The following is a 25,854-nucleotide window of genomic DNA, read 5'->3' as shown; positions in this document are numbered from 1 at the left end:
CGAGCCATGCCTCCCCTGGTCAGTCGTTCCACATTGATGATTCATGACCACTTCAAAATTATAATACCATGACTTCTTAGCACCCTCCGTGTCCATTTCGTCTTTCGTGATGATCGTATGAGCTTTACTCAGTTTCTTGAGCCTGCTCCAGCAGCTCACCTTCCCACCCGTTCTCCCGTAGATACAACTCAAAAGCCTTGTCCTCGGCCAGAAGATCTGCCTCAGTCATGTCTTCGATTAAGAACCTGAAATTGGAATTAGCCGGTTGCCGGACTTTAACGCAAACACACATTCCAAGAAACTTACCAGTACACGACCATTCCAATGGCACCGAAAATCGCAGTGAAGAAAAAGGTCCAGCGCTGGCCGAGGTTCTCCTTGATGGGCGTGAACACTTCGGTCCCCACGGCCGCACCGGCTTTGCCCAGAGCTGCTGAGATGGCGTAACAGACACCACGAATCGCCGTGGGATACGTCTCCGTAGACACCAACCCAAGAGTCGCGCCTGGACCCATGTGGCCCAGGCTCTGCATCAGCCCGTACATGACGACGAACGCGGGGATTACCTTCGAGATCTCGGCAAACGAACAGCCGACGATGAGCCCAATGAGCAGGTAGCCCCCAAAGCCGAGGATGCCCGTCCAGCGGCGGCCGAGGCGGTTGACGAGGAAAATGCCGACGAAGACACCCGGAAGCGTCATCAGAGCGAGGATAAGCTGCCAAATGGCCACGGTCTGCAGCGCCTTTCCCGGAACGAGAGAGTTGATGATGGTGCTGCTCATGATGCCGTTGGGGAAATTGACAAAGTCGTAGATGAAGAAGGCCCCGCCGGTGCCAGCGAGTTTGAGCCAGTACCTCTTGAGGATGAGGCGGAGGGGAATCGATACCGTCTTGGTCGTCTTGAAGTTGGAACGGCGGAAGAGCTTGGAGTCCTCCATGCGCAGACGAAAGAGGAAAACGAAAAGCGGGAGGAGAATGGAGATGGTGTTGACCGAGATGTAGGCCGTTGTGAGATCATTATTGGACGCGATCAACGTCATCAAATAGACGAAGATGCACACCGGACCTCCCCAGCAGGTAATAAATGTCGTCGCGCAGACAAAGATGGGGCCCCGATTTGCTGGGTTGTAGTCTTCCATACCTTCACAGGCAGCCTATTCCAACCCGTGTCAGCACTGTTTCGTTCCCACCTCATTTCGGTGGCCAACTCACAGTAGCTCCAGCAGGAAACTCGCCGCCAACTCCTACGCCAGCAATGCCTCGAGCTATGGTAAGGTACCACAGCATGCTATCCACGCCGAGGTGTTGCACCTTCAGCGCCAGCGTTGCCATCAAGCTACCAATAACAACCAGGGAGGAAGTAAAGACCATGCCTGCCTTCCGGGACCAGCCATCGGTGACAAACCCCAACAGGATGATTCCCAGGATTTGGCCGACAATGAGAGAGTTCGAAATTCTCGTTTGGTCTGCCGCGGTGTACGCGGAGCCATACATGTGCTTGAAGATTACATTCACGTTGTTGGCAATCTTCTGCTGATAGCCATCGGAAAAGTTCGCTGCTGTCTTGAAAAAAGGTCAGCCGAAAGCTGTTGAGCTGGGCCATCCAAAACTTACACAGCCAGCTACCGCAAAGAAGGTTGTGGTGCGAGCACTTCGCCTGCCAATGCTAGCGTCTTCAAGGGAGGGTGAGCTTGGATCGTCGACACCCGCAACTGTGCCTGCAATTTGCTTTTTCTCATTGACTTCAGGCTCGCGGTTCTCTGAGACTGCAATGTGCGGCTGCATCTTGACTCCGGGATTACTTTTTTGTCCTTCTTGAATTTTTCTCTCTCATGCAAGCCATTATATACTCGGAAGAACCCCCGCCTCAACATCACAATGCAGCATCAAAAAATCCCTACTACCGAGCAGTTTCAGCAGTGTTTTTGTGGAGCGGTGGGTCTCTAAGCTTGCGCGGTCCGACATTGGCCGCTGATAAGATCATCTCAAAGCGCACAAACCTCCGCGGATGCACGGCTTTCTCCTCGGCAGGTTCACGGAGAACGGCGACAAGCCGGCGAGCTTGATATGCATTTGGATTTGTTTTCGCGTGTGGTTTTACACCCCTGGCCGCCGGCGGGTAGGGCGCAAAGCTTGTCATTGCTTGGCCCCCTGCTCTATCGGCAAGCACGGCACGACCAACTCGAAAGCGGGGTCAATAATTGGTTGCCGTGGCACACAGGCTTCGCTCTTTCATCTGATAATCTCATTCGATCTCAGCATCCTGCATGCTATCTATCAGCTCCTAGCTGCAAGATATACGATCAAAGGACCAACTGCTCATTATGACCTTCTGTTCTCGGCAAGCCGGCGTATGCGTTTACAATCTACAATCACGTCAGGTTAGAAATCGCGCCCGAGGCCTAAATGAAGAGAGAGAGAGGAAGCAGAGAAGGACTGACGAATACCCCGACTTCTCCACCGCCCTCACGTATGTCGGCGTCTCCTTGCACCTCTTCAGCCACGCCTCCACCGCCGGCCATTTCTTCCCCTGCGTGCCCAGCTGCCTCTCGAGGATGTAGTCGGCGCTGAGCTGCATCATGACGTCCGCGGCCGTCACGGCATCGCCGGCCAGAAACTTCGAACCGCTCTCAGATAGGTCGCGCTCGATCCAGTCCAGGTCGTTTTGCACGTTGGCGCTCATGCCTAGCTCCATCGCCGCCAGTCCTTCCTTCGGCAGGCCGGTCGACTCCGGGTAGTGCCATCGTGCGTACGTGATGGCCAAGCCGTGCAACAAAAAGGTCGCTTCCGCCGCGTGGATCCATTGCAGGATCTTGACGTTCGCCGCTGCGTCGTCCTCCACCTTGGGTAACAGGCGGTGCTGTTTATCATATTTTGCGCAGAGGTATCTGCAATGTCCGTGAGCTTCCCAAGTTTCCGCAAAATTCCCTTTTCTCCGGTAACGGAAGGGTGTCCTCTTGCTCTCCTGATCTTCCTATTGCTTTATCTTTTCTTTTTTTCCCTCTCGTTCTTGGGTTATATGGGGAAAGCTATGGGGGAAGCTATGGGGAAAGCTATGGGGTAAGCTTATGTGATACCTACTCAGTAATTGCCCCGCTCTCAAAGACGAACAGGTCGCCGTCCTTGATGGTGGGGAACCTGCCAACCGGACTCACACACGCGCCTTTGGCATCCTTAGGCGCCTGCTGGTGCTCCTGTCTGTCCCAGAATTTGATCTCATAGTCGAGCCCGAGCTCTTCGAGCAGCCAGGCCGTACGAATACTACGCGACGCTTGAAGGAAGAAAAGGGTAATTGGCGGCATGGTGAGTTTTTCTTGCAGAGAAGAGAGACGAAATCAGGAGAGGAGGATTCACAGAATGGTGTGAAGTAGGAAAAGAAATACCCGCACAACAGTAAGACACTTGTCCGGTGTATTTGTAAGGCATATGCAAATGTCGACGCCATAGGTCTTGTCATTGGCGGAAGTGGCATTGTTTTCGAGTCCGCCCACATTCCCCGCACATGCTTGAGGACTTGGCAATTGCTTTGCGCTTACTGATTCGAAATACCCAGGTCAGCTTGATCGTAACTAGACAAGCCAACGACAGAACAGAGCGGCACTGATGATGTACCACAAGAAAAGAGAACGGACCAACACCTCCTACACCTTCCCAAACACATCCTGATCCTTCACATCCAACACAATCATATGCCCCGGCGCATGCCCCAGCACCGTCCCCTCCAACCCCTCCGCCGCCCGCATCACCGCCTCCTGCGGCGTAACCCCGCACCCCCAAAACACAGGCACGTTCTCCTCGTCGCCCTCGGTCAGCGGCGTGACGCCGTCCTCCAGCGCGGGCGGCTCGCCCCAGTCGGGCTTGTTAACATCACAAATGCCCAGCCGCGCGGCCGCGTCCCAGCCCCAGGCGACGGGTTCGCCGTGCGCCGCGACGAACGGCCGCGTCGCGTCGCGCACCGCCTCGATGGCACGCCGCGGGTACGGCCGCATGCTGACGACGTACGTCGAGGCGGCGAAGACGCCGGCAGGGCAGAGTGGGATGGTCGTGCGGTACATGGGCACGACACGCCCGAGAAGCGTGTGCCGTGGGATCAGCCCCGCGCGCGTCAGGGCCGCTTCGAAGCTGTAGGAGCAGCCGATCAGGAAGGCGACGTGGTCGGCTGTCCAGTAGGATTCGACGTCGGCGATGTGGGAGGCGGCGAGGGTGCCGTTTCTGGGAGAGGAGTGCGGTTCGGCGTCAGTTTCGAAGTTTTCCCCGTCCAAGAGCATTGAAGCGTTCAGAAAAGGAAAGGAGAGGAACGTATGGAGGAAAGGGAATGGGGTAAGTACTTGTACACCATATACCGCGGCGCGTCGGTCCGGATGTCAATGCCTTTGGCTATGGCATCGTTGGCCACACCGTCGATCCAAGACTTCAGCGCCGAGTAGCTTCCCACGGATGCAGACTCAGCCAGCAGCGGGCATGGCACCGGATTGCGCTTGCAGAGCAGCCGGAAATCGGCGGCGTAACGAGAGGGGAGCACGATCAAATTCGCTTGCAGGTAGTCTGGCGCCAGACCGGACGTCGAGAGGATGGTGTTGGCACGCGCGGCGGCGCGGGCAGAGTGACCCGTTGGATAGGCTGATGGATCCGTGGGAGGGGTGGAGAGGGAGCCCATGGTGTTGATGATCAGCGTGACTGTGGTCGATGATGGTGGTTGTGTTTGGCAGTGAAGCCCTCTACATTGGAATCACTACAGAAAGTATTGAAACTGCTTGATCTTCTCTATCTTGCCACTGCTACTCTAGAAGAAGGGATGGTATGAGGTGTGGAGCTCCGGCCCCGGTAAACTGCCTATCGGCTGGGCGATACGATCCGATAAGCACCTTCGGCAAGCCATGCCGAACAGGCGGGCATTAGAAAAAGGTGCGAAAGCAGCAACATGGATGAAATGACCAATCAACAAGCAGACTGCTGCCGGTGTTCCGGGTCATAGGATCAACCGCGGGGTAACTTGAGTGGTTGAAATTGTGGGGTCGTGCGGTATGACGAGCCGATGACCTGCTGAATATTGATCGCAGGCTAGGATGCCCTCTCACACCGTCAATTGATGTGATATCGATGGCAATTTCAAAACGGATGTCTTGTGCTGCATGTAGATAGACGACAAGATTAGAATTTCTTGCCTATTGCTTCATGGGGCTTTTCAACGTCAACAAGCCCATACGGAGCTTAGCCGCGCTAAAGATCTTGTTCCAGATGCAAGCTCGAGACTTCAAGCCAAGTTAAGTTATACGTAGTGGATATAAGGACACGGATCAAAAGATCAAGGGTCCAAGAAGTCTACGACCCTTCAAGATTCCGACGATGTCTACAAATAAAATAGAGCCGTACTCCCAAAACACCGTGCATTGATCAATTGGTTCCAGAGAGCACAGTGATCAAATGGCAATGTCTGAGAATGTATCTGATCGAGCGGCACAATGGTGAATGAGAAGGGCTATCGTTCAATTAAAGGGAGGGTTCCCGTCATTATCATTTCTCTAGATCTATGCGTGTCATCGCAGGCCATCCAGACCAAAAGTCATCAGAGGTGGTATTCAAAATCAAGAGCGCGATCTCCTGTCTTGACCTTCCTGGTGTCTTCAATCTCTCCGTTGGCGATTCTCTTCTTCTCGTTGTTACACTTTCTGATGTAAAGATATTTCCCAACTATAAGCAGCTGGCTAACGCAGAGCGCACCCAGGGAGAATCTGCAAAAGGGTATTAGTAAAGCATCATCTAATTTTAGAATGCCGGACTCACGCGTTGCCCAGCTTGTAAGGGGCCTTTCTGTAAATTTGGCCAGCAACAACACCAGCGGTATTTCCAATGGTCTGCTGGAAACCAATGGCCGTCGCACGACGGTAGTGTGGTGCTACGTTGACATTCAGCCAAGTGAGGTTGAGTCCAGGCCCGTTGTAGACTGCAACGGCGCAGAGAAAGGTTCCGAAGAATTTGACTCCTTCAGGCGTATCTGTGAGGAGTAGAATGTATCCGATGATGCCAAAAATGTTTGCGAAGAAAACAAACTATGAACCATTAGCTCAGAATGTTGCCTCTCGTACAAGGAACACTTACTGGACCACGAATCCGCAGCTTGTCCGAGATAAAGGCAAAGCTCAAGAAAGCAATACCGCCAAAGATGTAGACGGGGATAGTCAGATACTGAGACTGAAGAGTGTTGTAACCCATTCCCTGGATAATAGACGGAAGAAAGGTGCTAAAGCCGTAAAGCAAGATATCTTGACAGAACTGAATAGAGCCACTGCAGAATCCGTTAGTACCCAATTTGACCCAAATAATGCCTAACATACCTGAGGTAAACTTTAGGGTCTTTGAGAGCAAGTTTGACTTCGTTCCAGTCGAATTCCTCGCTTCCCATGTAGGCCTGTCGCTGGATGGCACGGACACGCATCATCTCCTTCTCTTCGGCATTAAGAAAGTAAGCGTTCGAAGGATCATTCGGAAGACCGAACCACACGACAAAGGCTACGAGTACGCTGAATATGCCTTCGATGATGTAAACCCATCTAATCGACGTTAATATAGTACCAGGCGGTGAAGAAGGCATGTGCATACCTCCAGCCAGCATAATTTCCGACACCATCCATGTGGAGAATGGCATAGGCGAGAAGCCCACCGAAGGCGCCTGCAATTGCCGTGCACACGAAAAGGTAGGAAACGCGCTTGGCCTGCTCCTCGCGGCGGTAAACCATAGTCAGGTAGAGGTTAAGGCCGGGGAAGAGGCCACCCTCGCAGGCTCCAAGAATCAGCCTGGTGGCGTAAAGGCCGCCAATGTTCTGAATAAAGCCGGAAAAAATGGTAACAAGAGACCAGACGACGCAGAGACTGGTCATGAGAATGCGTGGGGTAAGTTTCTTAAGGAGCACGGCCCATGGGGTCTCGAAGGTAACGTATGTGGCGTAGAAGATGGAAACGGCGGTCGAGAATTCTTGGGCACTTGCACCGATGGCTTCAGGCATACCTGCTGTCTTGACATTGCCTGTTATAACGTTAGTTTGAGGTGTCTTGAAGAGGCTCACAGATGCATACCAATGTTGGAACGGTCGAGAAAGCATGACTGGCAGGTGTGAGCGGGGTCATCTCGGCATGGGAGTAGACGGGAAATATACCAGGTAGACCAGCATGATGACGGGAGTAAATGCAGCATCGAGCTTTGCTAGTAACTTAGTCTCCTTTGCAGGGTCAATGTGCAAGTGAGTCTCGCCCGACTCAGCATGGCTGGCGGCATCCTGAGGGCTCTGCTGGGCGTCATAGACGGGAGACTTGGACTCCGGGTCCTGTGCAGGCGACTCCATGGTGGCAAGCGGACAGTGGGCTGGAGCGGACAAGATGGAGCAGCGGTCGTCTTTAACTGCAACAGGGTTGCAGGGGTGGTAAGCGGGCTATCTCTGGTACGTATAGCGGCCACACATTAAAAGCGGTGATTGACCTGATAGATCGGGATGAACATCCGTGGATAGTCAGGCCGACGCGATAAGCCGACGCTGGCCTGTCTCGGCGTCACCACAACGTGCGACATTCGGGCGCATGAAAAGCCATGGCGGATGCAATGCGACGGGCATCTGAGGCGCTACGTCAAGGTGCAGCTGAAGTGAGACGGGACGAGATGGCTGGAGAGGGGAAAGCGTCGGCAGGTGGATGCGAGATGCGAGCGTTGACGGCGGGCGAGTGGAGCGCGGGGCGGAGTCGCAGCGCACAAGCGATCGGCCTGGCGTCGGCCTGAGCCAGCCAGGCAGGCGCGACTGCTGTCACCACCTTAACGGAACATTGTCCCCGCTGATCGGGCTTGGCTTCCACTGGTTTTCAGTTGCCTGCCCGCCCGCCGTGCGACTTGAGCCTCTCTCTGCCCCGGCCTAGTTTAGAGTCTGTCCAGTCCCCGCTCGTGGACCCACTTGCTCACTATCGCTACCGGCCATGTCTTCTGCAAAGCACCGCTCCCATGCGAGGCCTACCGACCCTTACCGGAGGACTTCTCTCGCGTGAGATTCCCACCTCCCCTTCCTGCTCTCGTCAATTTATTTACCCTTCTGTCTTGCAGGTGCAAACGCTGCAGGGGCAGGAAGACGAAATGTAGCGGCGAGTTCCCCCGGTGCCGGACCTGCGTCAACACCAATAACGAATGCATCTACCTCGAGCACGAACGCAAAATCTCCGTCCCAGAATAGTATGCTTCTCACCACCTCACACCGCCATTTTACCAACCTTACCCAAACAGCTACCTCCGTGACTTGGAGACTCGCTTGAAGGCCTACGAGTGTAAGTCGCCTTCGCCTACCTTCTCACGCCTGACCTTAACAGATTCGCAGCCGGCAACCCACCTACCAATTCGCCTATCCCTCCTTCGGTAGCCTCAGCGCCCACCTCTTCTACCATTGATGACGACGCTGCAACTGATGGCTTTGATGACAATCCCCTCACCGATGGAATGACCCATCTTGTCATCACCCCTTCCGGCCAAAGACGTAAAGTCCCCCCTTTTCTTTGGCCCTAGTGATTGCTGAGACGCTTCCCAGACTACCTCGGAAACTCATCGTCAACAAGCTTCGGCCTCAGGCTGCGCAGCTTCTTCGAGACCTTCCGCCGCTTCGACCAGGACCTCTCGATTGAAGTTCAGTATCCCACCTACAATCCAGCAGCCTGGCCAAAGCGACGACCATCTGTCGCCGAAGTCCCCAAGCTGCCCCCGCGCGACTTTGCCAAAAGATTATATCAGGCGCAATACAGATACATCGGCACCATCTTTTCCTTTGTTGAACCGCGTGTCTTCGACCAGAGACTCGAAAAGGTCTACAGTGGTACCCTGGATCTGTCCGACAGGGAAGCATGTCTTGAGTACTGCCAAGTTCTAGTCATCCTTGCCTATGGTCAGCTGTACAGCGTGAACCAGTGGGACGGACACGATGGCCCACCCGGCTTCGATTATTTCATGCAAGCATTGCAGTTCTTACCCGATACCCATGATGAAGGATCCGTCTTGTTCGTCGAAGTCCTCTCCCTTGTCGGTTATTTCATGCAGAATCTCAATCGCCGCGATGCTGCATTCCTTTACGTAAGGCCACTGCATCTCCGGGTCGTATGAGTCGTCTACTAACGAATACTCCCAGATCGGCCTCGCCCTCAGAATGGCCATTTCACTTGGCCTTCATCAGGAGATAGTCGACCCAGATATGGATGAGGGGATAAGAGAGCACCGGCGCCGCTTGTGGTGGTCGGTCTACTCCATGGATAGGTGAGTCACCAACCACAAGCCGCTCCGAACTCGCAGCTGATCAGGCCAGAATACTGTGTGCCAAGTCCGGAAATCCAATTACCATCCTTGATGAAGATATCGGCGTATTGCCGCCGTCGAGGTTACCGCACGAGCCTGAGGTCAGCTCTGCCACCGTTTTGCTCCACTACACAGAATTGTCACGCATTCTTGGTAAAATCATGAAGGGTGAGATTGAAGTCGACCCACTCCGACAAATGAAACCATCAAGCTGATTCAATCAGGAATCTACCGAAAGAGCCCAAAGACAGGCTCAAGCCTTGTCACCTCTGTTTACAACATCATGACCGATCTGAACAATTGGCGACGTGACCTCCCAAAGCCCCTCCAATTCGACGCATCTCGCCTGGACCGTGACATCTCGCGCGAATCCGTCTCAACGTTTTTACATTACTATCAATGCATAAACATGACCGCTCGTCCTCTCCTCTTCCGAGTCGTCCAACGCCGGCTTGCAAACTTGACCACAGAGAAAGAGACGGACTGGCGTAGTGGCCTTTCTACCACGACCATTGCAGTGATTGAGGCTTGCGTGGCGGCAGCTCGAGACAGCACAACCATGATGCACGCGGCTGCCAAACAGAACCTTGTTGGTAAGGATCTCGTTTATTTCACCTCAGATAACATTTTGCACAGCTCGGGCTGACACTTTACCAGCTACCTACGGCTTCATGGACGGCGAGCACATATTCAGCGCCGCGATAGTGTTAGTGATGGCCAACCTTGCCTTTCCCCACAACGACCGTGATCACGTCGCCATGGAAAAGGCTCTTGATGTCCTTGGTGGCATGGCCGAAAAAGGCAACGGTCACATACGAGCGAGGCATGAGCTGCTCATCAAGTTGCGCGGAATGACTGCGACGGATCCCACACCATTAGTGGCAGAAGTAACCAGTCAGACCATAGAACCGCCATCACTAGCCTTGGCAGCTGGAAGTGAAGGCGAGCTACCGCCCGAGGCAACGATGCAGCCGTTTGATATCGACGCGGCCCTGCCTGGTATGCAGTACACCGGCGATGTGAATCTATGGGAGGAAGGTTATGGCGACTGGGGCCCGGCTGTCGACTTTGATTGGGGGGCTTGGACGGAAGCTGCCCAAGGAAGTGGTAGGTGAGCAATAACGAAGCCATGAGACCGTAGATACGAAACGATGCATTCACGATCCAAATGTCTGCAAATATATAAAGCGTTTTCATGCTTCAATGAATATTTCCAAGTCTCGCAGAAACCGTAGCGACGGATCCGTGATCGAGAAGATTGGTATTGGTATGGCAACCCAGCTTGCGGAGCTGACGATTTTATCCACACATTTTCCATGACGATTTGACCATCCTTTTTGGGTCTACGAATGCTTCAAGTGATCATATCTGCAATTTTACTACACTTCAGCCCATGCTTACTTCTCTTCCTCATGATCGCTCAAGCCTTCGTCTCCTCCCTCACCTCGCCATCCTCCTCCTCCAACGTCTTCGCCTCGGGATCCTTGCCAAACCCGCCCTCCACGCCAGCTTCCTCCCTACCCGTCCGCCTCTGCACCGTCCTGCCTCCCTTGGAACTCCAGACGCCCCCGGTGACGCCGCCCTTGACGAAGAGGTAGTCGAGGTCCTCGAGCTCGAGCCCGTTGGTCTCCGGGAAGAAGCAGTAGACGATGGGGACCCAGAGGGCGCAGAAGACGGCGAAGATGACAAAGGTGCGCCACTGGATGTTCTGCGTGGCGATGGGCGTGATTTGGACGACGGTGAAGACGCACATCCTGTGAAGAGAGGGGAAAAAAAGTATCAGTCAGTCTGTATATACTCAAAAGAAATGAAAATGGCAAGAGAGAGGGATGACGGGTTAGTCAGCACGTACCAATTTATGAAGGAGCCGAGGGCTTGGCCCTTGGAGCGGATGCGGGTGGTTGTGACCTCGGAAGGATAAAACCAGGGTATAGGAAGCCAGCCGATGCCGAGGAAGATCTGGAACAGGAAGACCATGGCAGTGGCACCGTAGGCGGCGGGTTGCGTGCCCGTCGAAAGGAGGATGCTGGCGAGCGAGAAGCAAACGCATAGCCCCGCAGCACTGAACATAAGGAGCGCTCGGCGGCCGTAGCGGTCGACGGTCTTTTGTTTTGGTCCTAGTGTTAGCAGATTGTCTCAAGTTATGAAAGTGATAAGAGAGAAATGACGCACCCAGAGAGGGATGAAGCTGCCGACAAGATACGTCAGAGATGTGCAGCCTCCGAGAATGAGAGAGATGGTACGCGTCAGGCCCATGTTCTGCTCGTAGACGGTAGGCGCGTAGTAATTGATCATGTTTGAGCCTGTGAACTGCTGCATGACGTTGACTGCCAGACACAAGCAGATCCGTCGGAAGTTACCCATCGGCCCGCCCGAGATGAGTTCCTTGTACTGGAACGGTCCGCCACGCGTCTCCTTCTCAATCGACACTTGGATGGTGCGTACCGTCTCAACGACCTCGGCATCATCGATTGCCGTGTCATCCAGTCGCGAGAGCACGTCCGCCGCCTCTCGTGTGCGATCCTTCTCGATCAGGAAGCGAGGTGTCTCCGGGAGGGGCAGCATTTGTAGTACCAGGCAGATGGCGAAAAAGGCTTGGAAAGCGATGGGCCAGCGCCATTGGATGGGACCGGAGACGTACGACAGGCCGAAGTCCATCCAGTAGGCGATGCAAAGCCCAACTATGGTGACGGTGCCTTGGGCGCTAAGGAGTCGGCCGCGATTCTTTGGTTTGGCAAGCTCGGATTGGTAGGCTGGGATGTTGGAGCTGTTGAAGCCGTTGCCCTGGTGGTGGGGGTGATTGTCAGTGAAGGGTCGAGGCAAGACAAATGACCGAGCGCTGTTGAAGTTGTGCCAGAGAGGGGGTATATCTCCTTACAATTCCGGTCACGATACGTCCGACCAGCAGCTGAGCGATGGTGGTAGATGAGGTGAGGATGATGGTTCCAATAATCATGGTTGTGCCGCCAGCAATGATCATGTTCTTTCTCCCGTAGGTTTCGGCAAAGAAGAAGGATATCAAGGAGCCGAACGCGCATCCAATCTGGAGGGGTCAGCGTCCAGGTGTCTTGTTTGGGCGTTGAGGGTTCTCACGTCGTATATGGAGACGATGAGGCCTTGCATATTCGCGTCTGGATTGTTGAAATCATTTCCGAATTGATTTTCTGCGCCGATGATGCCGCTCATGACACCTCTGGACAGCAGAGGTCAGTTAATTGATCGCCATACGTGCAGACGGCATAATTACTTACTGATCGTAGCCCAAGAGGAGGAAACCTTGGCAAGAGGCGGCTTGTCGAAGGCTTAGCATCTCCACACCAAGTGAATTTGCGGATGCTTACCCGTGATGGCCCAGTTCAGCCAACGGCCCCTCAAGTCTGATCCAAACATTGTGCCTCGAAGTGAAGGATGCTGGAGACAGGCGGACAGTTTGGAAGAAGCTGTGGTCAGAAAAAGGGAACCAGGTCGATGGAATAAAGCACCGAGGCGGCTTGGAGGCGGATGCCGCACCCCAACGCCGCCCGGCAACTGCAAAGCTTACCCCCCATGCGTTCTCCGCAAAAGACTGGGGCAAAGTCTGGGGACTGGTGAGGCGTACTCGGTTGATTAGCTGCACCGAGGCCTAGTGCTTAGACGATCATCTCCCAAAAGGGGAAGTTGGCTGCATCAATGCCCCGAATACCGAGCGGTTCGAACAGATGCAGGGACAGCGTTTGAGTGAAGATGAGCAGAAGGCAATGCTGTTCGCTGAGCTGCACTGCGGTATCAAGAATTGCAGGTGGATTACGTGACGTCATGTGGAAACAGTGGAGGTGTTTTGTACCGTACGCTCGGCTTTTCCGAACGGCGGTGAATAACTCAGTCTTACCGCTCGTTAATCATCGTTGTATAGGAGGTTGTGTGTCCGCATTGGCTCATGTGCAGAAATTGATATACGGGCAGCTTCCCTCTTTGAACAAGGTTGTACGGCGCAGGGACCATGAGTCAGGCCAGGCAACAACGGCCATCTCCACTCGAGCCTTACAGTCTCGTATCACAACATACAACGCGCAACGACTAACGGTAACTTACTGCTGCAAACCAGGCGTCATGACTAAAATGGACGAGGTTCTTGAGACCCCGGAGCTGCTGGAGCACATTCTGGCGCAGCTCCCAATGAGAGACCTCCTGCTCGCGCAGCACGTGTGCAGGCGCTTCAACAGTATTATCGCCTCATCGCCCACACTCCAGCAGGCTCTCTTCTTCCGGCCGCGCCCCGCAACGGCTACTCCAAAGCCGTCGTCGATCAAGCTGCTCCACTACCCTGGCGATGAGCCCGTCGCCGAAACGTGGGAGCGGAACCCCCTTCTCGCCTCGGCCTTTTGGCCTTGGTTCGACCGCAGCACTCCGAAATCGAGGTTTTCAGCCCCCTTCTGGGATCCTGATATCTTCTCGACGCTGCCTCTGGCTGACGAGCAAACACGCTTCGCTTTTCTGCGTCCCGAGGCTTCCTGGCGGCGCATGCTGTTGACGCAGCCCGCCGTCGCCGCCCTCGACATCATGCTTGTCAGCCACTCGGCGCTTCGCGGCACCATTGATGATGCGAGCCTCTGTCTCGGCAGCGGCCTTCGGATGGGCGTGCTGTACGATGTCACGTGCCAAGAGATACTGGGCTCCCGTTACCGCGCCAAGCGACGTTTCCGCGTGCAGTGGCACGGCGCCGATAGGAGAATTGTGCTGAACATTGCCAGTACTGCCCAGTGTAAAAAAAGGGATAATAACGATGCCGTATGGAAAAGCTATTTTAGCGGAGCCTGTCAAGGGAAGGGCCTCGAGTGGCGAAAGCGGGACACGGACTGGAGGTCAGTCTTCTTCTTTAAACCCACCATTTACCTCAGCTGACGCCGGAATAGAATAGTGCCTGATGAGGTTCTCCTGGCGGGCGACTATGAGGTTGAGGAGTAGCCCACGACAAGGAAAATGCAATCGAGGAACGGCTGATAATTCAACGCAACTAATATACAATGTTTTTTTTTTTTCGTATACTAGCTGACGGACCCTTCGAAGTGCACCACCCTAGTTCTTCTCAACCGGCTTCTTCGCCGTGATGATCCACGCCTTCCAATCCAACGAAAACTCGCCCTCTCCAAATCTCTCCTGCAATGCCTTCTCAATCGCCGGTTCCAGCAACGGCCCGTACTTGCCCTTCTCCTCCTCGCTCCAGAACTTCTCCGTGATGACCCTGCACATCATCCCGTACAGCTCGCAGAACTCCCGCGCGCTGGCATGCTTCGTCCGGTTCTCGAAGCTCTCGACGCGCATGTCCTCAAACCCAACCGCCTCGACGCCGCGCTCGAAGAAGGACCGCTCCTCCCACGCGTCGTCGGTCGTCGAGAAAGCCTTGCAAAATTCCGTCCATGTCGGGAACTTTGGGCCGTCGAGCGACTTCACGGCCGCCTCGACGGGCGAGTACCATCCCACCGACTCCCAGACGGTGAAGCCGCAGGTGCCGCCCGGCTGTAGGACGCGGTGCCACTCGCGCAGGACCAGGCTCGGGTCGGGCAGGCCGACGAAGCCGAAATTGGTGAGGACGTGGGTAAAGGTGTTGGAGGGGATGTCCATTTTCTATACGTGGCGGTTATTCCTCAAGTCAGTAGAATACCGAAGGGGAGCTGATCCGCTAACGTACCTGAGCGTCGAGGATCTTAGTCGTCGCGCCCTTCCAGCCCGCCTCCTTGATCCTGCTCTGAACCAGGTCGATCATGCCCTGGGAGATGTCGCCGCAGGTATGGTTGATGCGGCCCTTGGCGTGGTCGGGCAGCATGTCGTACAGGTGCACCGTCAGGATTCCCGTACCGCACGCATTGTCGAGCGTGACCAGCTTTTCGCCGCTTGTGGGAGACAGACTGTCATCGAGCCCGGCTTGCTTGATGAGCGGCCGCGCGAAGGGACCCGTCATGGCCTCCCCCGGCTTGTATTTCTTCGCGATGTTGGGATCCTTCCAGTCCATTGTGATTGTCGGAGATAGTACGCAGTAGTTCGAGTTAGATGTCTGATTTGAGAGATAGTTGAGAGAGAAACTGTGAAGTGAGGGCGCTGGTCATTTCAAAAACCTCTCCATCCTGCCCTTTATGTATCTGAAGGAAGCGGGGGCCTCTCGGCCACATTGACAAGCCACAGCTTACGCGGGTGGGACATCAAATGTTGCTGGCAGCTTACGTCCAGTCAAGCTTGGTGGAGCGGTGCAAATTAATTTCCCTTTCAAGCGTCTCGCAATGTCTCCGGCGGATGGGCAGTTATGTCTCCGAGAGTCACGTGACTGTGATTCTCACCCCCAAATTGCCAAACTGAGTTAGCTTCTGTTGAGATCTGACAGCAGAGTCAGGCTCCGGAGAGATTTTTGATCATGGGGTTGATCCTGCGGCCTGAAACCAACGTATTCGACCTTCTGGCCTCCATCACCACTTGGAATCCCCGTTAGCCAGCTTCCTTAAACGGAAGTCCGCGAATGTTTGTCATTTGATAAGAAAATAGCAATCGTCAACAAAGATTTGAACATAAACTGCAAGCGCTGACGGGCCATAGTTCTAATCTTAGCTGAAAGTACATTTGTATGGCTTATTACAAGTCATTCCACCTTCACCTGTACGCCGTGCATCAATCCACCCGATGTTCAGCACTGAAACATGAAGCGGGTTCATAGAGTCAGATAATCAGTAATGCCTAGACTCTTTGGTATACTGTATATTGGGTTGTGCGACAATGCCCAGAAACTTTGGAATTCATCTTTCTCTCTATGCGAGCAAAAAATTCAAGACAGTACCGACCTGCTCCTTGGTGCTCGGCTTTGGCGGGAAAACTTGAGCAGGGCGCTTCTCGTTGGCCTTCTCAAGCGATTTAGGCTTAGTATATAATAGATTCAGCAAATCCTATCTGTCAGAACATGTGCGGTTTCTTAGCATGTTGGCTGCTAGGTCGGTGTCGAGCTGGCTCTCAATCTGGCCCACAGTCTTTTTTTGCAGATTCTCAGTTCGAATTTGTGTACCGCTAACTTGAATGCCATTTTCTATTTTATTTTATTTTTTGCATGTGAACACAGCTGTAACTGCTGGATAATGCTTCTTATATGCGAAGAGCACGTGTTATAAACCTATCAGCACAGCCTAAATCGTGTCCCAGGATTAATCATCGCTCTTGTATCCACCGCTGGTCGCTTATGCATTAGATCATTAGACTTCAGTAGTGGAGCTTCTTCGTAGGATGCCCCAAAAAATAGCTTGCTTTTGGAATCGTCACAGCGGGATTTTGAAGGAACGTATTAACAGCTGTACTTTTTCATCGCCATTAAGCTGGGTGATCCGGCCAATGTGTAATACCTCAACAGCATCCTCTAGACAAGCGTCCGAGAAATCCGTACAAATATTTACAAAACGAAAGGCAAAAGAGCTTCACTGGAATCCCTAATTTTCCACCTCAAACAACCGTCAACGTAGCATTACCCCTCAGATCGGCACTCGAGCTACCGACATAGATGGCAAACTCGCCGGGCTCGACGACGTACTTCATGCGGATGTCCCAGACGCCGAGCTTGCTGACGTCGATGTCGAAGTCGATGTCGACGGTCTCGCCGGCCTTGACGAGCACCTTCTTGAAGCCCTTGAGCTCCTTGTTAGGCACGGCGACGCTGGCGATCAGGTCGCTGACGTACAGCTGGACGACCTCCTGGCCGTCGCGGGTCGAGTTGTTGGTGACGCTGACCGAGGCCGTGACGACGTCGGAGGCGCCCACCTCAGCTTGCGACAAGGTGACGTTGGAGTAGGCGAACTCGCTGTAGCTCTTGCCGTAGCCGAACTCGTAGAGCGGGACGGGCGTCGACAGGACGTACTGGTGGCCGAAGAGCATGGTGCCGTTGTCGTAGATCTCGCCGGCGTCGATGGTGCGGCCCGAGTTGAGGTAGTCGTAGAAGACGGGCGTGGTGCCGACGTCGTGCGGGATGCCGACCGAGAGCTTGCCGCTGGGGTTGTGGTCGCCGAACAGCACGTCGGCCAGGGCGTTGCCGCCCTCCTCGGACGGGTAGAACTGCTGCACTAGCGCCGTGGCGTTGCGCGAGATCCACGGCTCCGTCACGGGCTTGCCGCTCTGGAACACGACGACCGTCGGCTTGCCCGTGTCGATGATGGCCTTGACCAGGGCGTTCTGCGCCCCCACCAGCCGCAGCGAGTGCACGTCGACGTGCTCGCCCGTCGTCGCGTTCAGCCCCGTCCACAGCTCCGTCTGGTCTCGCGACCACGTGCCGACTACCACGACGGCTACGTCGGCCGCCTCAGCCGCGGCGATGGCTTCGGGGAAGCCCGACTGGTCGTTGGACCAGCGCTCAGTGCCGAGCGCGTACGTCACGGTGCCGCTCGATGCCGCCTTGATTCCGGCGAAGGGGGTGACGCCGCGGTACTGGGAGCCTTCGACGACGTAGTCACCGTACTGTTCGCAGTGTTAGGGCGGGCTCTGTTTCTGGGACTGTGATATCTGACTTACGTTCATGAAGTCTGCCATGGGGCCGATGACGGCAACGTTGGCAGACTTGTCGAGTGGCAGGACACTCTCCTTGTTCTCAAGCAGCACGATGGACTCGGCGTCGAGCTTGCGCGCAAGAGCGACCGACTTGGCCGTGTGGATGTGCTGAGCCGTCTCGTTGGCCGGGACAGCGCGGTAGGGGTCTTCGAAGATGCCCAGGACGAACTTGGTCCTAAGCGTCCTGGCGACGGCCTCGTCGACGATGTCGAGGTCCAGCTTGCCCGAACCGACCAGGTCGATGATGGTCTCAAAGTTGTAGGAGCCGCCACCCATCTCAACATCGTTGCCAGCAGGCAGAGCGTACATTGTAACGGCTTCCTTGTCGATGGGATCGGCTCGGCACATCTTGAAGGATTTGCACAGGCGGTCGGTTCCTCCGGCGTCAGAGCTCACGTAGTACTCGTATCCCCATTCGCCACGGAGGATCTGTGGACTGTGTCAGCGGGGGGCAATTACTCCCTCTTTCGGCAGACTTACATCAGTGAGCGTGTGGTGGTCTGCAACCGCAGGGACACCGTCCCAAGAATGATAAGCCGACATGACACTGGTAGCTCCAGCGTCGATGATGGCCCGGTGGAAAGGCGGCAGCCAAGTGGTCCTCAACTCTCTCTCTCCGCCGTGCACCGGGCCGGTGTTGAGACCCTGCTCCGGGTTGCTGAAGCCCGCAAAGTGCTTGACCATGGCACTGACGTTGTGGCTCTCGAGTGCGCGCACATACGCGTATCCCATCTCGCCGGCCAGGTATGGGTCTTCGCCGTACGTTTCCTCAACACGGCCGAAGCGCAACTCACGTGCAAGGTCGACGACAGGCGCGAAGATCTGGTTGATTCCGAGCGCGAGCGCCTCCTCTGCAATGACGTCGGCCATCTCACCGATGAGCTCGGTGTTGAAGGAGCAGGCATGGGCGATAGGGCTGTTAAAGATGGTCGAGTTGAAGTAGGACACTATAGCAAGCCGCTGTTAGGTTTGTGACACCCCTGAATGCAATCGAGAAGTCTTACCTCCGTGGATACCCTCATTTTGCAGCTGTTGCGCTTACGTCAGCTGCACAATCAATGAGGTCATGTCCTGAGAGAAGTTCTTACCAGTGCCGGAATTCCCAGGGTGGTGTTGTGCAGAAGGTAGTCCTGCGCAATCTTGCCGGCTTCCGCAATGGTTTGCTACACGACAGTCAGAAAGACGTACTGGCACGGTATATCACAAGAATGTCTAACTTGAGGGATAGGATAGCCCGTCCAGATCTGGCCTGCCCTCCATTCCATGTTCCACACCAGACCACTGGCATTGAACTCGCCGGTGGTCGCATTGATGAAATTGGTAATGTCGCCCTGGATCAGCTGCGCGACCTTTTCCTGGAGCGTCATGCGCGAAAGCAGATCCTGCACGCGGTCCTCGACGGGGGCCGAGGGGTTCTTGTACAGCGGGGCGGTGCCGTTGGTGGTGAGGTTCTGGGCATTGGCGACGGCAGCGACAGCGGCAGCCACAACGGCTGCCGACAGGGAAGCGACCGAGCTCGAGACCATGGTCGTGGTCTGACAAACGGGCAAACGCGGGCGGGATGCGAGTCCTCGTTCACCCACCGGAGGACCCGCACAGCTTTTTAAGTAAACCCATGGCGTGCCTGGCGGGATGCCCAAGCTAGCTTGCGGCTCGGCAGCTCGTGTTCTCGGATCTCAGTCCCTGGAAGATCGCGGTAATTAAGACAGCGTGGTGGAGTTTAGGCAGAATTGCCCCGCAGCCGCCTCGCTTCGGCCAGAAGAGCCTCGCGCTCGCAGTCCCGGTCGGATGACCGTGGTCCTGGACAATGAAATAACTGGGGGGTTGAAACACGGCGGGCCTCTCATTGGCGGAATATATGACGCACGGGCCCAGCAGGGTGGTGTCTGGGGAGAGCTTGGCTGCGGAGTGCGGGGGAATTGTACCGCGAGCCCAGACAGGAAGGCATCCCACTGGAGGGAATCATGGGATGACATGGCACCATGCCTGCGATCTGCTCATGGGTGCTGGTCGCTCCGCGTCCAACTAGGCATGGTAGACCACCCAGACCCGGGTAATCAGGTGTAACGTGAGCCCTGCCAAAGTATTATTACCTGGCCGCTGCTCTCCCCTACTGGGAGCACTTTCCAGAGCTATTTGCAGACATTGTTGCCAACATGGGCCTCTGGTTCAACATATCGCTGGCCGTTTTCGCCGCGACAGGGTGAGCTTTCCGGGAGTGGGTCCGACGGCCCGCAGCAATTAGCTGATCTCGCCTTCAGATCTTTCCTGTTCGGCTACGACTCTGGTGGTAAGTAGCTGGTTCCACTCAACCTGCTGATTCTCAGACGAACTGACGGCCTTGCAGTCATGACCGACGTCATCCAGTCTCCGCATTTCCTGGATTTCTTCGACACCACCAAAACCTCTCCGATTATAGGAGCAATCAACTCCACTTTTTCTGGTGGAGCCGTCTTTGGCAGTTTGATGGGCGGTCTGACCATGGACCGCTTTGGCCGCAAGGGCACCATCATCATCGGTGCAACCATCGCCTGCGTTGGCGCCATTCTTCAGTGCGCCGCAATGCATCTCGCCATGATGCTGGTTGGCCGCATCATGGCCGGCTGGGCTGTCGGCCTTCTGTCCATGAGTGTTCCCGTCTACCAGAGTGAATGCGCCCATCCCGAAAAGAGAGGCAAGTTTCAGATAGAGATCCCGAAATGAAGAGTGCGCCCAATAACAACCTCCCAGGTTTGATTGTCGGCATTGCACAGCAGATGATCGGTGTCGGATTCATCGTCTCCACATGGGTTGGTTACGGAAGTCATCATGTTCCAAAGACCAGCTCGTTCTCTTGGTAAGTACTCGCTTTGTAACAATCCGAATGCGGCAATTCGCGGGGCCTGAGGCGTTGATGGCGCTTTCGAGGCTTGCTGCCAAGAGCGGGAGCGGCGTCATTTCTGATTCAGGCGTTTTCTAAGTCCAACTTGCATGTAAAAGGTGATCGTGATGGCTGACGATATCGCGCAGGAGGTTTCCCCTTGCTTTCCAGGCCTTGCCCTGTGTCATACTGATGGCCGGCATGCCCTTTTTCCCCGAATCCCCCAGGCACCTCCTGGAGACGGACCGCGACGAGGAAGCAATGCGTGTCCTTCGCAAGCTACATTTCAATGGCAGCAACCAAGAGTGGATTGATCGCGAATTTCACGAGATCAAAACCACCATCTCTGCAGAAAAGGCCATTACCGCACCGTTAGTGAACACCTCTGGGAATTCGGGAGCCTTTCACTTACTGACCTGGTTGTGTTTAGTGGTTGGCGCATTATGTTCACCGTCAAACAATGGAGAACCCGGCTCTTGCACGCCACAGCTGTGCAGGTCTTCACTCAGATGACTGGGTACGTTCCTGTGGCCGAGTGGGCTGAAGTCGAAAGAAGGCTGACGTGTGAAAAGCATCAACGTGATCAACTATTACCAGACGATCATGTACGAGCACCTGGGCATCGAGGGCTCACGCAACCTCCTTGTTACCGGTATCTACAACTGCGTCGGTCCGCTCTGCAGTAAGTGTCCTTCTGCCTTGTGTTTCACTGAAGACACCCTGACCGCTTTGATAGATCTTGTCTTCATCACATTCTGCGCGGATCGCTTTGGAAGGAAAAAGGTATGACAGCAGAGCCCTGATGCGTGACCATCAGCTAACCGATTCTGTCCAGCCATTGATCTTCGGAAGTGCGGCAATTACCTTGGCGCTCATTTGTGAGGCTATACTCAACGCTAAGAACCCCAATGGCGCAAGGGAAGGCCTCTCGATTGGTGGTGTCTTTTTCATCTTTTTGGTGACCTGCGTAAGTAATGACTTTTGCTGAGAACCTCAAAGACCGGGTTAGTAACAGCAGAACAGATCTTCAGTTTCTCCTTCGGTCCAATCAGCTGGACGTATGCCTCCGAAATCATGCCTATGCAAATCAGAGCTCGCGGCAGTGCCTTCGCTACGGGCATTGGCAACTGGCTGGTTTCGACCATCTGGAGTCAGGTATCTCCCATCGGTCTAGGAGCCATTGGCTGGAAGGTAAGCAGAAAACGATACTTCCCAAAGATTGTGTATGCTGATGTCACCCAAGTATTACTTCGTCTTCATTGCCTGGAACATTTGTGTCACCCTCCCCGTCATCGTCATTTTCTTCAAGGAGACAAAGAAGCTTTCCCTCGAGGAGATTGATCTGTTGTTTGGCGAGCGCGCGCTGGGTCAATTGCCGGAGAACATTCATGACGTGAAGGTGGATCCGAATGCCGCAGAGATCATCCATCATGAAACCAAGCAGTAGTAGGGTGTTGTGAGGATCGATCTGGCGTCTATAGGAGGGAGTGCGTCAACCCAACAGTTGTTTCGTACAATACACGGCGAAAGTGATAGACATGAGAAATTACATGGCTGTTGCAAACATGTTAATGGTATAGGGCCATTTAATTATTCAACTGGTTATCTTTTTGGTGTGCTTAAAATGTCTTGTAACATTTTACTCGGAAGGTGGGCCTTCCAGAGGGTATCATAAGTTGGAGCATGGGGCTTTGCCTTGATATGAAGGTCTCAAACCAGTCATCTCAATCGCGGGCGTCTGCATGGGGAGTTCTCCCTGGATCTGAATGACTTTCCGCAAGACTTCCAGTACGTGTGCCGGAGAGTACGGGGACTGGCATGCGAGTACGATTGTGCTCCTCAAACCGAGAGATATGAGATATCGTCGCGCTGTTTCAAGCCCGGGATATAGTTTAGCTCTGACATCCCGTTCAGTGACCTGGGACGCCAAGGGGTTTGCAGCGGCACCTCCCACAACGGTCATCCACAATAGGACTCGAGTCATCAGCGGTCCCCAGCAAAAATCAGGGTCGGGGTGCGTCTTCTCAATGGCTGCTTTAAGAAGTTCCGGAACTGAGAGTGGGCGGGATGGGGTCAATGTATCGCTCGCAAGTATTGCAGCAACTGAGAATGGGACCATGTGGAAAAATGCGTTGGCGTAGATATGGGAAAGAATACGGATGGACTCATAGTACCAATCGCCAAATACCGGGCTCTCGGGATCCTCTGCTGATGGCTTCGGTAGGATTCGGTCCATGAGAAAAGAACGTGCTTGGAAGAGCCGCTCATCATTTCTTCCAGGGCAGGTTCCATTCGAAATGCTTCGCTTACATGAAAGGAATATATCAACAGCCTCCCGAAGATTTTCTAGCAGTTCTGCCGTGTATCTCGAGCATCGATAGTCCTTGACAATGGAGGCCCAGATCCTTTCTGGGAGATACATTGGTTTATCCGGCTCCCGCTCCTCAGGTGGTACGCTAAGGTCATAAGTTGCAGGCACCCAATCCAGGAAGATTTGCGCGGGCTGCTGTTCTGTGTGGATGCAGGCTTGGAATACCACACTGGGACGAGTCAGTCACGTGCTTGTTTTCCAGAGTAGCAGAGTCAAGTGACAAAGATATATGGACTGAAAACATACTGTACTACCGCATTGCACAGCCAGCGCGATGCAGGGGAGTCGTGGTAGAGGCGCTGGAAACCTCCTCTTAGCTGGACGATTCTCTCCAGGCCTTTCTTGTGGACTTCCAGCACGGCGAAGTTTCCATGGATCACCTCGCTATGCAGGAGCCGGGTTAGGATCATGATGGTCTCATCGTCGAGCTGAATGCGTGGGTCGCTCAGGCTCTGGTTGAGCAAGCGCACCGCCTCCAGCTTCACGGCAGCAGTGATGGCGCTCTCGCGGGAGAGGCCTCTGAGGACGTCGAGGCGCGCAGATGCCATGCACATGCCGGCCAGAAAGATGTTGCTGTTCTCAATTGGTGCAACGCGGTAAATGGTTGATGCAAAGTACTCGACGCCTGGGGACATGTCAGCTGCGGTTGCGTAACGTAGCATTCATGGTGGGTACTCACAGAACTGCTGCAGCTCGCGAACATGCTGCTTGGGCGCGGCGAAACCCGGCAGTTGGCCGAGCGGGTCCAGGTGCGAGGCAAGCCGGTCGAGCAGGGAGATGGCCAGACGATTGCCGCCGTCGTGGGCGGGTGGGGCGGGGTTCGCGGGCACGAGGGCTCCGTCGGGGTGCTTGTAGAGGTGCACGAGGGCGATGTGGTCGTGGTCGGCTTGGCTGGAGCTCTTCTTGCGGGCAGCGTGGTCGTACATGACATGCGAGCGGACGGCTTTGCGCACGCTCGCGGCACGGAACTGGCTGGGATCGGTGGAGTTGAGCCAGCGCAGGCCCGGCTGGGCTGGCGGCGGTCGCGGCTTGCGCTTCCTCTTGCGCGGCGGCTTCTTGTTGTGGTCTGCATCGGGGCTGCCTGCAGGGGGGAGCGGTCAGTGGTGGAGCTGCCAGTCAGCAGCTGGCCGCACGACATACTGGAAGAACGCGCTACGGCTGGAGAGAGAGAGTCTTCCGCGTCCATCTTCGCAGAGCCGCGTCCCTCATCGTCCCGCGACATGACGGAACTGCGCGGTCTGCATCACGGCGACAGGACGTCAGTAGCGCGACAGCAGGCCTAGGCCGCGGCGCGCAGGCGTTCCAGTGTCTGGGCGGGGCTGATTCAGCAGCGAGGCAGATGGCGTCTGAAGCCAAATGCACATCACGTGTGCGACCAGGGGCCCCGCAAATCGAGTCGGAGCAGCATCCGCGCTTCCCCACCTGAGCTAACACCACGCCACATCGGTCGGCGATCTTCCTCCTCCTGGCCGGCAATCATAGCATGCCTGGAGATCATCTCACCGTGCAAGCGCTGACGTCGACATCCACATGCGACCAGTCACACGTTTCGACCCATTCAGCCGCACGCAGGCAGGCAAACTTCGACGCACATTTCAATGCATACGGCACATGCATATCTCGTCACTCCTTCACGGCCAGCCTAAAGAAAACGCTGCCGTCTCCACCAGCGCAAGAGGCGAATGCATTTTTCACGTGCTTCGTTTCCCGATTGGTCCCTACCTAGCTGACGTGAAGCCCCTTCACGTGAAGCATGGATGCAGGACGAAAAAAGCAACGTGACAGCGTACTCACCAGGGAGAGCGCCAGAACGCGATATGCACGCGCTCGATGTAACCTCTATATCACAGCATGGCCCCTCCGCTGTTTTCTTGCCCGACGGCGGCGCAATGGCTGATACGTCTGTACTGCCGCAACCTTAACGAGTCGAGCCCTCCTTTGAGCCGAAATCAGTTTGATTATCTCGGATCAGCATCTCTTTCACGCTACTCTCGGCACTGCGGGGCCGAGTCGTATCCCACAAGGCCGATCCCCCTCAGACAGGACAGCACCATGGCCCACGCCTCCCTCCATTTGCAAAGAATCGAGAAGCATCCCGCCCATATCAACCAACGAGCACAGCCAATGGTTCTCAGCTTCCTCATGAAGAATTCCCCAGATTTGACAGCCTTGATTGAAGACGAAATAAGGTAGTCTATGAAGGTGCCTGAGGAAGAGGGTATAATAATGGCACTGTCTCACACAATTCTTCGTCGACGATCAAACCTGTAGCACGACGGAACCATGAGAGCCTCCATCCAAGCCAGACTTTCCCTCGTACCGGTTCCACTGAAGCGTGCGCGTTACCAGTCCAAAGCACCGGGTGCGGTATGTTGCCCTTGTTTGTTTGACAGACAGAAACGAGACATTCCTCGGGCCAGGACAGTATTACACCAAGACATTTCAGAACCCTACTGACGTATGATACATTCATCTTGAAGACTAGCATATGACAACAGAGATCTTATCGATGTTTTTGATGAACTCCAACATGGGATAGGAAAGACGTAGATTCGCCTGGAAATGAACAAGTTGACCACGCATGGAAGGGCTTAAAAAAAACATACAGCGATACAGTACATGTCGAAATAAGATGGTGGTACCGAACGTTACTCCAAGCCCCTGCACGATAGCCCCCTTTGCTCTCCCGTTTGCCGTGATTTTACATTCCGAAGTAATCTCTAAACGGAGAATTAAGACCCGCGAGCCGTCATATGCACTAGG

General features: G+C 54.8%; 11 protein-coding genes across 11 annotated transcripts; 3 read left to right on the top strand and 8 right to left on the bottom strand.

The window, feature by feature from the left end:
* Positions 1-124: 124 nt before the first annotated feature.
* Positions 125-1,785, bottom strand: LTHEOB_7843 (General substrate transporter; the record flags this gene model as incomplete). Its single annotated transcript, XM_035517254.1, has 4 exons — positions 125-245; positions 307-1,154; positions 1,213-1,563; positions 1,615-1,785. 4 exons carry the CDS (start codon positions 1,783-1,785, stop codon positions 125-127), a joined length of 1,491 nt encoding a protein of 496 aa, XP_035370862.1.
* A 574-nt stretch (positions 1,786-2,359) lies between these two features.
* LTHEOB_7842 (Glutathione s-transferase) lies at positions 2,360-3,302 on the bottom strand (the record flags this gene model as incomplete). Its single annotated transcript, XM_035517253.1, has 3 exons — positions 2,360-2,366; positions 2,442-2,888; positions 3,082-3,302. The coding sequence occupies 3 exons, from the start codon at positions 3,300-3,302 to the stop codon at positions 2,360-2,362; spliced, it is 675 nt and encodes a 224-aa protein (XP_035370861.1).
* Positions 3,303-3,641: 339 nt separating this feature from the next.
* Positions 3,642-4,657, bottom strand: LTHEOB_7841 (uncharacterized protein; the record flags this gene model as incomplete). The annotated part of the gene is made up of 2 exons (XM_035517252.1): positions 3,642-4,212; positions 4,329-4,657. 2 exons carry the CDS (start codon positions 4,655-4,657, stop codon positions 3,642-3,644), a joined length of 900 nt encoding a protein of 299 aa, XP_035370860.1.
* A 909-nt stretch (positions 4,658-5,566) lies between these two features.
* On the bottom strand, positions 5,567-7,340 carry LTHEOB_7840 (MFS transporter; the record flags this gene model as incomplete). The annotated part of the gene is made up of 7 exons (XM_035517251.1): positions 5,567-5,732; positions 5,785-6,050; positions 6,100-6,286; positions 6,336-6,551; positions 6,601-7,024; positions 7,075-7,102; positions 7,155-7,340. The coding sequence occupies 7 exons, from the start codon at positions 7,338-7,340 to the stop codon at positions 5,567-5,569; spliced, it is 1,473 nt and encodes a 490-aa protein (XP_035370859.1).
* Positions 7,341-7,959: 619 nt separating this feature from the next.
* LTHEOB_7839 (uncharacterized protein) lies at positions 7,960-10,428 on the top strand (the record flags this gene model as incomplete). The annotated part of the gene is made up of 9 exons (XM_035517249.1): positions 7,960-8,024; positions 8,084-8,209; positions 8,261-8,301; positions 8,352-8,507; positions 8,559-9,094; positions 9,150-9,274; positions 9,324-9,481; positions 9,538-9,906; positions 9,971-10,428. The coding sequence occupies 9 exons, from the start codon at positions 7,960-7,962 to the stop codon at positions 10,426-10,428; spliced, it is 2,034 nt and encodes a 677-aa protein (XP_035370858.1).
* A 305-nt stretch (positions 10,429-10,733) lies between these two features.
* LTHEOB_7838 (Sugar transporter) lies at positions 10,734-12,703 on the bottom strand (the record flags this gene model as incomplete). Its single annotated transcript, XM_035517248.1, has 7 exons — positions 10,734-11,067; positions 11,166-11,416; positions 11,486-12,097; positions 12,192-12,356; positions 12,407-12,506; positions 12,565-12,604; positions 12,655-12,703. 7 exons carry the CDS (start codon positions 12,701-12,703, stop codon positions 10,734-10,736), a joined length of 1,551 nt encoding a protein of 516 aa, XP_035370857.1.
* A 708-nt stretch (positions 12,704-13,411) lies between these two features.
* Positions 13,412-14,257, top strand: LTHEOB_7837 (F-box domain cyclin-containing protein; the record flags this gene model as incomplete). Its single annotated transcript, XM_035517247.1, has 3 exons — positions 13,412-14,042; positions 14,115-14,154; positions 14,206-14,257. The coding sequence occupies 3 exons, from the start codon at positions 13,412-13,414 to the stop codon at positions 14,255-14,257; spliced, it is 723 nt and encodes a 240-aa protein (XP_035370856.1).
* Positions 14,258-14,368: 111 nt separating this feature from the next.
* LTHEOB_7836 (COQ5 family methyltransferase) lies at positions 14,369-15,302 on the bottom strand (the record flags this gene model as incomplete). The annotated part of the gene is made up of 2 exons (XM_035517246.1): positions 14,369-14,917; positions 14,982-15,302. 2 exons carry the CDS (start codon positions 15,300-15,302, stop codon positions 14,369-14,371), a joined length of 870 nt encoding a protein of 289 aa, XP_035370855.1.
* A 1,463-nt stretch (positions 15,303-16,765) lies between these two features.
* Positions 16,766-19,386, bottom strand: LTHEOB_7835 (Glycoside hydrolase family 3; the record flags this gene model as incomplete). Its single annotated transcript, XM_035517245.1, has 6 exons — positions 16,766-17,770; positions 17,825-18,289; positions 18,341-18,807; positions 18,865-18,889; positions 18,949-19,023; positions 19,078-19,386. 6 exons carry the CDS (start codon positions 19,384-19,386, stop codon positions 16,766-16,768), a joined length of 2,346 nt encoding a protein of 781 aa, XP_035370854.1.
* Positions 19,387-20,016: 630 nt separating this feature from the next.
* On the top strand, positions 20,017-22,167 carry LTHEOB_7834 (MFS sugar transporter; the record flags this gene model as incomplete). The annotated part of the gene is made up of 11 exons (XM_035517244.1): positions 20,017-20,063; positions 20,122-20,150; positions 20,208-20,507; positions 20,591-20,696; positions 20,870-21,091; positions 21,151-21,237; positions 21,293-21,402; positions 21,457-21,503; positions 21,556-21,687; positions 21,744-21,911; positions 21,964-22,167. The coding sequence occupies 11 exons, from the start codon at positions 20,017-20,019 to the stop codon at positions 22,165-22,167; spliced, it is 1,452 nt and encodes a 483-aa protein (XP_035370853.1).
* Positions 22,168-22,630: 463 nt separating this feature from the next.
* Positions 22,631-24,313, bottom strand: LTHEOB_7833 (Tachykinin family protein; the record flags this gene model as incomplete). The annotated part of the gene is made up of 5 exons (XM_035517243.1): positions 22,631-22,638; positions 23,031-23,260; positions 23,338-23,716; positions 23,771-24,172; positions 24,232-24,313. 5 exons carry the CDS (start codon positions 24,311-24,313, stop codon positions 22,631-22,633), a joined length of 1,101 nt encoding a protein of 366 aa, XP_035370852.1.
* Positions 24,314-25,854: the final 1,541 nt, after the last annotated feature.

Source organism: Lasiodiplodia theobromae, assembly GCF_012971845.1.
Source record: "Lasiodiplodia theobromae strain AM2As chromosome Unknown scaffold_24, whole genome shotgun sequence".
Taxonomy (NCBI): Eukaryota; Fungi; Ascomycota; class Dothideomycetes; order Botryosphaeriales; family Botryosphaeriaceae; genus Lasiodiplodia; species Lasiodiplodia theobromae.
This window is presented reverse-complemented; position numbering and strand designations above follow the sequence as displayed.